Genomic DNA, 12388 nt, shown 5'->3' on the forward strand with positions numbered 1-12388 from the left:
CCGTCCCCCGGGGTGGGTCCCGCGCGGTGGGCGCCCCGTCCCCGGACAGCGCCCCTTCCCCCGTCGGCCCGGGCCGCGCGCTGCCCGCGGCGCGTGTGCCGGGCGTGTCCCAGTGCCCCGGGCCGCCTGACCGCGTCTCTCTTCTCCCCCTGCAGGAACCTTCCGATAGTCCCGCCGCCGCGGCTCTGACCGCGCGCGAGGCGAGCCCGAAGCCGACAGCACATCGAAATTAAAAAAAAAAAAAAGCGGAAGAAGCGGCCGAGGCGGCGGCGGGCGGAGCGGCAGAGGAGGGGCCGCGCGGCCCGGGCGGCGGGGACGCGGGGACGCGGGGACGCGGCTTTGTGCTGGCGGGTCGCGGGGCGCCCATGGCGGAGCGCGGCCGGGGGGCCGCCGGCGGGGCCCTGCCCTCCTCCCCGGGCCCGGTCCTGGCGGCCAAGGGCGCCCTGCGGGCCGGGGCCGGGGAGGGCGGAGGCGGCGGGCGGCCCGGGCCCGGGCGGGCGCGCTGTGACAGCGCCGGGGTCTCCAATGGAGACTGCAGCCTCGGCGCGCCCGGGGGCGAAGCCCGGGTCGGCCCCGCGCTCGCCGCGGCCCCCGGCCCGGCCGCCTGCCCGCTCCCCCGGGACAGCAAGCCGGGCGGCCTGCCCCGCCGGAGCAGCATCATCAAGGTAGGTGGGAGAGGGGCGCGCGTCGCCCGCCCCCCCCATCCGGGGGTGGGGGTCCTTCTCCGGGCGGAAGGACTGGGGGCCCTGGAGGGGAGCCCCCAGCTCGCGGGAACCGGGGCTGCGCCGGCGGCGCTGTGGGCGGAGGAGCGGGGACCGGTGCGTATGGCGTTTCGGGAGGATGGAGAGGGGTGCAGGGGAGCCGTGCTCCGTCCCCCGGGACTCGGGGCTGTCACCTCTGCAGGGCTCGCCTGCAGTGATGGCCGGGTACCTGCCTGGCAGGGCACCCTCTGCCAGCGGTAGCCTCGGCTGGTGGAACAGACCCCCTGCCGGGTCTCCATTGTATGTTAAAGACAGTTACTGATCATGTGAAAACATTTTCTTAAGAATCGAAGGCAGCGAACAGAGATTATTCAGTACGGTTTTCTTCCCATAGGTCTGTAAGTTGCCTCTCTGCCAACGGTGAGACTCAGAGGGTGCAGAAATCCCTGGTCAACTCACGAGAAATGGAGTTGGTTTCTGAAGGTCCAGGCACCTTTCAGCTTTCTTAGGGTCAGAAGCTCTGAGAGATTACAGTCCTGCAGGGTTTTAACCTTTTGGTTGCTGCAGCAGGCAGGCCTCCGGTTCTGTGGAAGTTTTTTTGGGCGGTTTGCTTGCTTTTGATATCTTTTTGCCTGGTGTTATTTAGCAGAAGGAAGTCAGCGTTTGGTGCCTCTTAAACTCCAGGAGTAATACTAGGAACTCCTGAGTTTGTGGTGGTTTCATTCTAACATTACATTCTGTTCTGCAATGTAAATGTATTTCTCCTGACATGAAGTGAGTGGGGGGAAAAATGATCAATGAGCTGATCAAAGCAGAACCTTTAGGCAGGACCAGCTCTTTCTGCTCAAGTTTGGAGCAAATATGAAAACGTTGCTTTCTGAAAACTGAGAGGTCACCGGGACAGTGAACACCAAAGCACCGTGATGGGGCTGCACCCACCCTTCCTGTGGGAGGGAGGGTAGAATGGGCCCCAGTGAAGAGAATTGGCACTTGGGGTGTTTGAAATTTAGCTGGACCTACAGGAACCTTCTGAGGGGCGTGTAAGTGTCAGATGGTGCTATCAGCTTCTATGCTTATCTGCTGAAATGTACCACCTTGCAACTCCGTGTAACAGGCAGTTGTGAAACTGATTTTCGCTTTGTCATCTGTTTGTCCAGTTTACCTCTGAGAAAGGGCACGGTTGAAGGGCTTAAAGGTCAAGTGCATGGACCATCTGCAGGAGGTGTTTAGAGTTGAACTAAGGAAAGCAAAGTAGATTTTTGCTGCACACCTACCTAGCTCTTGGTGACTTATGTTTTCTTTTACTCCCTCAGTCATGTTGCCATGGGAGTTGCTCTCAGCCATGCATGGTAATCAATCCCATTGACAGTTATGTGTCATATCTGTTTTTATTGGTTACTAGATAACTTGTGGTGATTTTGCTTTGTGGTGTTAATGGAGTCTGAGGTGGAAATTCCAGAGAAGGTGCAAGCTCATCTTAACTCCGCTGCCTCAATTTTTTTGGAGGGCCTGTGTTTGCACTTAAAAAAAAAATTCAAATTTTGTTGGTGTCTGGCAATGGGGTTCACAGTGTAACTTATTTAATTTTAACAGCATCTAAAGAAGGATGGTTTGCCAACATTTGATATGTGGAATTGAGAACTTGTTGGTAGGTATCATTTCTTCATTGAAGATTCTAGATGCACATGGGGAACTGACTCAGAAATCAATGGAGTTTTGAAACTTACTCAGGTATCTTCATCATTTTTCCTCTTTCTAACGAAGGCGGGTGTTCCCTTGTTCTCTAGACATACATTGTGAGGAAGTTAGGGCTTCTGTATTTTGCTTCCTGAGTGAATGGAGAAATGGTAAGAAAGTATATGTTTTCTTTAAGTTCTTTTAATTTCTAAAATGGCTGGTTGGAATTTACCAGTCTTATCCTATTTATTGTCCTCTATCTTCCAAGATGACTCCTTTTTCTTGCCTCTATTTTCAATTTGCATTTTCTTAATGCCCTTTAAGACTGTGGAAGTAGTGTTGAAAGTTGTTCAAGCCTGGATTGGAGGGCAGGGGTATGCTATATTTAAATAGGTAATTACTCGATATCTACTGCATTTCAGTTGGCATCTTGAAGGATCCAGCTTTTAGAAATTTAGCATGGCGTTTTCCTAAAGACACGGCAGCCAAATAGAATAAAGAGATCTTTTACTTTGATATCAAATTTCATAAAGCAGCCAATAGTGCCCAGATATTTTTGTCAGATGAATGGCAGAATTACATTTCACTTTTGTTAAACAAGTAATAAACAGCTTAGCAGGAACCCGTGTGAAGAAGCAGTGGTGATCTCTCCTTGGTTTCTTTTGAACGACGGGATGGATGCAGGCAGGTGATGGAATGGAGAGGCGGTAACAGATTAGTGCCTGGTGAGGATGGGGCTTGAGAGAATGGCAGAGAGAGTGGGTGTTCACTCCCCAGCGGAGGCCGTGTGGGTGGGTGTGTTCATCGCAGTGCTGGGCTATGCCTGTTTCCTAGCTTCCATCTAGTTCCTTACAGTCTTGACCTTCCTCTTAGGTGGGGACCCCCAAATCAGAGAGGAATAACAGCAGAAATGGGATTAACAGTGGGCAGAGGAGGGGACTGTTGCTGAGTGCTGCACATATGCAGAAATCTGCTGAAAGCTGACCAGAATGGTATTCCTTATTTAAAATTATTTCTTTGGAACTCCATCTGTTTTGTAAATATGGTGTTGAGAAACAAATTGTTACAAAACTACATTTTCTGCCAAATAGATGCACAGATTCATACTGAGAGCTCCTTGCTTATGATAAGAGTGTTGGTGGAAATTCAGAGTGAGCAGCCTGGTGGAGGACCTTTCAAGTACCTTGTGAAGAAAAATAAATCATGGAACTCATCACCAGACTTTTCTACTGTTCCTTAGCTGGTTGAAAATAATATTACACTTTTTAAAGACCTTTTGCAAAGGTTCATTGCTATATTTTTAGGGGAGAAGTCATTATATTTGTCATCTTAAGTAGTCTAGTAAACGAAAACATCACTTTCATTTTCTCTTTCCTTATTTCATCATACCATTCACTACAATCCACGCTTTATTTTGAAACAGTTAATTTGGTTAATTGTTCAGATGGCATTTTTTTTTTTAAACAAATAGCTCAATACTTTAATTCTAGAGTTTGGTCTAAAATTATGAAGTGGCATATTAAGCCTTAGATTTTTAAGTTTTGAAATAAATGAAGTATAAATGTCTACTAGTTTGGGTGGTTTACTTTAATCAAAACTAATTAAATATTTTGGCTGGCACATCAAAAGGCATGCTATGATTTGCATAAAGTAAAATTCACTCTTGCTACTGCCTACTTCTTTGCAGTTTGACCATCACACACGGTCATGTAACGACCACCACAACCAAGATCTGGAACAATTCTATCGCCTCACACAATTCTCCCAGTCTCCTTATAAGCCTTCTCCTCCCCCGTCCTCAGACCACAGCAGGTATTGATTAGGGTATTGGTAAAAATAAGTTGGAAATGTAGCCATTGTACTATTTAGGTGTTTAAAAGTGATGATAGCAGCCACTATTTACTAAACACTATTCATATGGGCAAAACACACGAGAAGTGTTTAGCTGGATTCTGTGGCCTGGTCTTGCTCCAACCATGGGGGCTGCAGGAAACCCGCGTCCGGGGGGTCGCTGCTTGCCCGCGGAGCTGGCGCTGACTGTTGGACTCCACGGGCATGGCTGCGCGTTACACTGGCAGCGTTCGCTGTTTTGTGTAATTAAGGTGGTATTGGTTTGGGAAGACCAGACTTGATTTTTCCCCTTTAAATGTGGGGGATTCTGGAGGGGGAGAAAGAATGTCACTTTCTGCTGTCAGAAGAAGTTGATGGATAACATAGCCAGCCAGCTGTCCAGTCACCTGTTAGGGTACTTGATCATAGCCTCCAGTTTCACTGGGTCCAAAGGTTTGACCTTGTCCAAGGAGGCAGCTCTTAATTTCCATAGTATCATTAGTTGTCCTTGTTAGAGTATCACGATGTGTAGGAGAAACTTACACTAACTTTCCGCGAACATGGATTCCCTGCACCTTGATGCCCAGCCCCCAGTGTGGGAAGGCTTTTCACATCTATTATGCATATTTAAACAAAATATTTAAAATGTACCTTATGGTTTAAATAAACTAGACTCTCTGCAAGCAAAACCTGGGCTATATTTCTCCATTCTGCCTAGAAGGCCAGCACTCAAAAACCTGTTTTCTGAATTTTATCTGAAAAAGTAATATCTCCAAATGACTTTAAACTTTTTTTTTTTTTGTCTGAGTGGGGGACCCCGGGAGCAGGAGAGACCGCTGGGGGAGACAGCAACTTCCAGCAAGCCCACCGGTGTGTCATGAACATTCAGCCCCCAGTAACCGAGTCACAAAGTGGGTTTGTCTGGATAGACAGGCCGCCGGGGTCGTTTAGGTCAGAACCATCTGATGGCCAATCAGCAAGCCTCCCCTGGCTCTGTGATGAGCCTGGCCCGGCACTCTGGCTGCTGGGAGGCGGCGCGCTGGGCTCAGCCACTCACAGCCTTCTGCACGGTTCAGAATTCAGTTTCAGAAGGCATCAGGGGTGTTCCTTTTCAGACACTCAAAATTGCTTGCCCCCTTTGCTGCCTGCCTCCCCTGTCTCCCAGCCTCGCCTCCAAACACTTGTGCTGGCCTCCTGGTGCTTTTCGCCAGGTCCAGAGACACAACCGACAGGAAACTGTCTGGTTTTTTTTTAATTGCTGTTTTTGGCCTCTCAAGTGAGTTTCTTAGAATGCTCTCTCCCAGAATCTGTTCAGTTCCTTTTATAGTTCTCTGTGCTCTGCAAGGGGTCTAAACGAGACTGTTCTTTTTCGCTTTTGCTTTTGGTTTTTTTAATGCTCAAGTTCCCCATGCCTCAGGATTTGACAAAGTAGGGCAGTGCTATCTGCAGCCCAAATGTGGGTATAAGTGGGGTGTGAACATTCAGGTTTTCCCTTCAGACTCTTATTTTATACATTTGTGTTCAAGGAGAGATGCTCTGTTCCTTACTAATGCTAAATTTTGGCTGTTATTATTTGCTTGTCTACCAGACCTTCGGATGAGTTTAGCTATTTTCTTTTTATTTCAAATGAATGGATTCTGGAGTACAGGGCGTATTCAGATATTTTTACCAGTCAACCTCAGGATCTAAAACTGCGCGCACAACCTGGCGAGCACTTTGCCGTGGATGATAACGGTGAATCGAGGGTGTGGTACCTGACTTTGACAAGTCAGAACCCCCAGAGGGGTGTCAGTAGGACCCACTTGCCTTGCGTCAGAATAATTCCATCCCTTAAGGGGCCTCAGAGCATGGAGTGACTTGCACTGGGCTCCGGCGACAGCTGCATGAACGGGCCAGCCTGCTGGCAGGACGCTGGGCACCCACCTGTCTCAAGGGGCAGAGCAGGGCGGCTGGGAGGTCTTGCTGACCTCTGGTGCGGGGTCAGCTGGCAGGAGACTTAGGCCAGACCCGTTCCAGGTGGGAATCTCAGCCGGGCTGGACAGCAGACCACTTTTTATTGTGCTCCTCTTGATTGCAGCTCATAGGGAGCGCACTTCTTACAGTTTGAAGGTTTCTGGCAAGCCCTGTGTCCAGCAAGTCTCCCAGTGCCATTTTTCCAACCACATTTGCTCATTTTGTGTCTCTGTGTCCCATTTTGGTAATTCTCACGGTATTTAAAAATTTTCATTATTATTGTATTTGCTGTGGTGATCGGTGATCAGTGATTTTTGATGTTGCTGTTGAAATTGTTTTGGGGCCTCCCACTCTGCACCCATATTAGACACTGAACCTAATCCGCGAGTGTTGTGTGTATGTTCTGTGTGTAGACTGTGGGGTGTGAGTGTGTTCTGACTCTTCTCTCTCCCTCCCCTTGGGTGTCCTTCTTCCCTGAGATACGACAATACTGACATTAGGCCGGTTAGTAGGCCTGCAGTGTCTGCTCAGGGTTCAGCTGAAATGAAGAGTCACACATCTCTCACCCGAAATCAAAAGCTAGAAATGATTCAGCTTAGTGAGAAAGGCATATCCAAAAGCCCAGACAGGCTGCCAGGTAAGCTGGGTGCAGTTAAGTTGTGAATGAATGCGAAGGAAAAGTTCTTGAAGGAAGTTAAAAGGGCTGCCTTGGTGAACATACGAAAGCTAAAGTGAAACAGCCTTCTTGCGGGTATGGAGAAGGTCTGAGTGGTCTAGATAGAAGATCAAACCAGCCACCACATCCCCTTAATGCAGAGCCGCATCCAGAGAAGGATCCTAACGCTCTTCAATTCTGGGAAGGCTGAGAGAGGTGAGGAAGCTGCCGAGGAAAAGGTTGAAGCCCGCAAAGGTTGGTTCGTGAGGTTTGGGGAAAGACGCCATCTCTGAGACATCAGAGTATAAGGTGCAGCAGCAAGTGCGATGTAGGAGCTGCAGCAAGTTCTCCCGAAGATCCAGCTCCGGTCATTCATGCAGGTGGCTGCACCAAGCGACAGATTTTCAGTGTGGATGAAACAGCTTTGTATTAGAAGAAGATGTCATCTAGGACTGTCATCGCTAGAGAGGAGAAATCATTGCTGGCTTCAGAGTTTCAAAGGACAGGCTGACTCTTATTAAGGGCAAATGCTGCTGGTGACCCTATGTTGAAGCCAATGCTCATTTACCATTCCTAAAATCCTGGGGCCCTTAAGAATGATGCTAAATCTACTCTGCCTGTAAATGGAACCACAAAGCTTGGATGACAGTACATCCGCTTCTAACACGGTTTACTGAATATTTTAAGTCCATTGTTGAGACCTACTGCTCAGAAGAAAATATTCTTTTCTAAACATGACTGTTTATTGACAATGCATCTGGTTACCCAGGAGCTCTGGGGGAGATGTGCAGTGAGACTCATGTTCCACACTTGTCAACACAACATCCATTCTGCAGCCCATAGACCAAGGAGTAACTTCAGCTCTCAAGCCTTATTATTTATGAAATGCATTTCCTAAGATTATCACTGCTGTAGAGAGTGATCCCTCTTGATGGATCTGGGCAAAGTCAACAGAAAACCTTCTGGAAAAGATTCACCATTCTAGATGTCATGAAGGACACTCATGATTCATGGAATTCATGGGTTCAAATACCAACATTAACAGGAGTTTGGAGGAAGTTGATTCCAACCCTCAGGGAAGACTGTGGGATATTCAAGACTTCGGTGGAGAAAGGAATTGCAGATGTGGTGGAAGCAGCAAGAGAACTGGAATTAGAAATGGAGTCTGAATTGTTGAAATCTTATGATCAAACTTGAATGGATGAGGAGTTGCTTCTTATGGATGAGTAGAGAAAGTAGTTTCTTAAAATGGAATCTAGTCCCAGTGAAGATGCCGTGAAGGTTGTTGAAATGACAGAGGACTTAGAATATCACATAAACTTAGTTGATAAAGCAGCAACAGAGTTTGAGAAAAGTGACTGCAATTTTGAAAGCAGTTCTGTGTGGGTAAAATTTTATCAAATAGCGTTGTATGCTACAGAGAAATTGTTCATGAAAGGGTCAATTGATGTGGCAGACTGCATTATGTCTTATTTTAAGAAATTGTCACAGCCACCCTAGCCTTCAGCAGTCACCACTATGACCAGTCAACACTCATCAACACTGAGGCAAGACCCTCCACCAGCAAAAAGGTTACAACTCACTGAGGGCTCAGATGATGGTTAAGCTTTTGTTTTTAAACCAATAATGTATTTTAAAATTAAGGTATGTATATATTTTTTTTAGACACAATGCTTTTGCCCACTTAATAGTCTACAGTATAGTATAAACATAACTTCTGTATGCACTGGGAACTAAAAGATTCCTGTAACTCTCTTTATTGTGATATTCACTTTATTGAGTTAGTCTGGAACAAACTCACAATATCTCCAAGGTATGCCTGTACCCTGGGGGTCAGGACACACATTACATGTCCAGATTATTTAGGGGGCAGAATACTGGCGGGAAACTAGAGGGTGTGAAGTTTGATGCTTGGATCAGTTTCTGGCTCCCTCTCTTCCTTCCTGTTGGCCTTGGGCAAGATATTTAAGTCTGTGTGTCTACTTAATCCATCTCTAAAATAGAGATAAAGAAATTCCCCCCAAACTGTTGTCATGGAGATTAAATGAGATGATATATGTGAAATATTCAGAGCAGCTTGTGGCCAGTAATAAATACTCAATGAGCAGTCCCCCCGTATGTTTGTTTTTTTGATTTTTAGTTTCTCTTGTTTAAGAGTTGATCCTGAGATGTGCAAACTCGTTTGGCTTCATTTGAAATGGAGATCACTAACACTGCCATCTCCATTTTGAAAGCTTTATATTTTGAGATAGAAAGAATGTGCCCCAATAAACTTCGCAGACTTATCCCCAAGATGCTTCACGAGTGATTTTTGTTTCGGTGCCTTTGGGCATCTGATACATCACTATAATGGAGTACATACCTAAATAGCTCCTGTTCAAAAGTCGGAGGGTGCTGGACATTAGTTTCATTAAGCCAAGCACCTGTGTGTCTTGGTTTGCCCAGGACAGTCTGGGCTTTACACCTTTCGTCCTGACGAAATTGTTAATAGTGCCTCCTTCCGCTCTCAAAGGGATCCCAGCCTGGATGATAAATAAGGTGGCCGCCCTACTTATCTGCTTCTCGGGAGCCCTTTGCAACAGCCTGTGTTAGAGCCTGAACCTAGCCTGCCCTGGCCTTTCTCTCAGCTCTAATTCCTCCCTAGGGCTTGGCTCAGCCCCCATCGTTCTAGATGGACTGTTTCTTTCTCTGCCTCTATACTGATGCTTTATGTATGGGGCACCTCATCTTATTCACCTTGAGCTTAGGAAGACACTTAGTTTAATGTCTTGTGGAAAGCGTGTGTTTAAGTATTTGTTTTTCAGCGAATGTGTGCATGGGTGAATTAAGTTGGCAGAAATGACGTGACTTACCTTGGGAGTTTGATGATGTTGTTTAGGTGTGGCTCCACCTGGTTTCGATGGGAATATAAAACTCCGTGGGCTGTGTATTTCAAAGAAGACATTTATTTCATGTACATAATTTTGGAAACAGGCGAATGGAATGGAAGTACCTTCATTTAAGTTGGGTCCAGAAATTTGGTTGGTTCCAGAACTATTCTGCAAGATGTTAATATAAACGATCTGTTCCTTTTGTGCCCCTGAAATGAGAATAGATCTTTGAAATTTTCTTTGGGCTTAATGTTCTGCTCACAAAGTTGAAAAAGCATGGTGGGAGAGCTTTACCGTTTGTTCAGGCATTTAAATACAGTTTTTGGTATTTGGTTTCATTGATATTTTTGGTTTTTGTTGAAGAACTAAATTACTTAACTTTCATTGCCATTGTTATTGGATTGTTCAAAGATACTCGGTGGAAATGCTTGCTGTGGAGCATTAATAATAAAGAAGAAAATGCAGGAAGAATACAGCGTACTGACAGGCAGCATTGCATAGGTAGCGTTTGAATCCCTCAGCCTGCTGTGTCACATGATGTTAGACAGTCCACCTTTCACTGCAGCTCAAGCGCTGGGTGAAGATGAGATACCAGGACACTCACATTGTCTCACACAAGTCCCCCGGCATCGGGCAGGGAGCGGCTGTTGGTCTCTTTTTACAGACAAGGAAGCCTGTTCCTCAAGCTGTGAGGATTTCCAGGCAAGACGATGAAGCCTGTGGGGCTGAGCCCACGCCCAGACCCCTGCGATGGACTTGGAAGCTCACGCTGTGGCTGCTTTCCCACCCTCTTTCCCCTTCCTCTTCTGTAACGTAGACTTGATTTTTCCCTTGTTTTCCTACTTGTCCAAGCTGTTTGGTTTCCTCGATCAGAGGCGTTTCTACCAGTCCCAAATATGCAGTTGATTTTTAATCAAAAAAGCTTGTGGCTGAATCTTGAGATGAAGCCAGCGTGGACTCACCAATATAAGGGCCGTAGCCACAGTCCAGTCCTCCAGGCCTTAGGGTCATGTCTGACCTGAAAACTCTGCTCTCCTTTAATAGATTTCAAAGCTTTCTAGAAGGGCATCATTTCCTTTTTTTTTTTTTTTTTTTTTTTACAAATTTGACTTACATTTTTTAGGGTCCTGGAAGATAAAGCAGACAATAGTAACTATTTGTTTTTAGGTGAGTTGTTTTTTTTTTTCTGGTAACATCTATCCCTACTATTGTTTTGGGGTTGTCAAGTAATTATAAAATTACAGAATATGACTTTAGCACCTTCCTTGCTGTGAATTCAGTATTCAGGCATCTTCTTGGAGTACACTGAATATACGGATTTGGGAATAGCAGATATTAACCACCCCAGAAAGTGAGCAACTGGATTTAAAAGTGATTAATAATGTAGATCCATGGGATTTTTAGAGCGGAAAGAGATCATGTAAAATTCTTTTGTAATTAGAGATACACAAGGCCATACTGATCAGTACATTTAGCTTCTAGCTATGGTTGAGTTCATTTATTTGCATATTAGCATAACAGAATTGGAAAAAAAATTGTTATGTAATACTGCAGTATGTGAGTATTAATAGCACAAGACGTGGTCTTCCAAACAGCTATCTTTGAGAATTTGTTTTTTTTTGCTATAGATAGCTGCGTGTGTACACATGCCACACTTGTGCATGCATATACTCTGAAGACTCTGTTTATAAATAGTAAAGATTAAGAGCAAACCAAATAACGTAGGGGTGGTTGGCACGCGTCCTGTCTCGTGAGAGACGGATGGGTAGCAGGTGTCTTTGGGCTCTAAATTGAAAACGCCCAGGCAGGGGGAGCCTGTTTTTATGGAGGTTGCTGGTGAGGCTTCTGTTGCTTTTGACCAATTAATGTAGCCACAGAGGGATAAGTGACCTCGTTTGCAGCTACCATTAGAATCACAAGCTCTGTGACTCTCTCCATATGGTTTCCTGCTACTTTTGATTCTTTATCTTCCTTCTAAGCTCTGATATCCTGTGGGCATAAGTAGATGTAATTTTTCTAATAGTTAAAATGGTTTAATGTTTGTTCTTGGAGGAAATACAGTGAGTTGCTTAGACTTTTATTTCTATTAATCCATACTAATAGATTATATTAAATACAAATAGAATTATTTGGAGGTTTTCATATTGGAGCTGATAGAATTCCTCATGTAATACGGGTTTAAAGGATGTGTTTGTCTTGGGAGTTCTTGCTGATTTGTTGAAAGAGATTTACAGGTTCTTTCAAGGCTTTCTCTGGCTTACGTATATTCCCATAAATGTATTTTCTATAGTTTAAAATGGTATCGGAAGTTGAATTGCTATGTCATAGAATTATGTGCATATCCCGCTTCAATAAATATCCTGTGGTTTTCCTGACAAAATCAATTGACACACCTATCAGGTTATGTGAGTTCTAATTGCTCTAAATGCTTCCTAATTCCTGGCATTGTTAGTGGTTTTGTTGTTTTCAAATTGTAGCTGTGATGGTTATGTAATGGTATCTCACAATGGCCTTTATTTTTTAAATAAATACGCTACATTTTAGAAACTGTTTCTCAAAGGGATATTGCAGTAGAGTGCTCATGCTTTTTTTTGAAGGGTTTCGATAGTTATTAGTTTTAGCTTTAGTTTTTGTTGGCGTGTAGTTGCTCTGCAGTGGCGTACAGCTGTGTAAGTCAGTTACGTATGTATTACACGTGTATC

General features: G+C 45.3%; 1 protein-coding gene across 1 annotated transcript in view; it reads left to right on the forward strand.

The window, feature by feature from the left end:
• The window catches only part of PLCL2 (phospholipase C like 2), a 210590-nt gene that overhangs the window by 267 nt on the left and 197935 nt on the right, over positions 1 to 12388 (forward strand). The window contains exon 2 of the mRNA XM_065943320.1: positions 156 to 665. Within this exon, the coding sequence (XP_065799392.1) occupies positions 366 to 665 (300 nt within the window). The 5' untranslated portion in view covers positions 156 to 365. The remainder of the gene's footprint in view (positions 1 to 155; positions 666 to 12388) is intronic.

The sequence above is a fragment of the Muntiacus reevesi genome, chromosome 8, assembly GCF_963930625.1.
Source record: "Muntiacus reevesi chromosome 8, mMunRee1.1, whole genome shotgun sequence".
Taxonomy (NCBI): domain Eukaryota; kingdom Metazoa; phylum Chordata; class Mammalia; order Artiodactyla; family Cervidae; genus Muntiacus; species Muntiacus reevesi.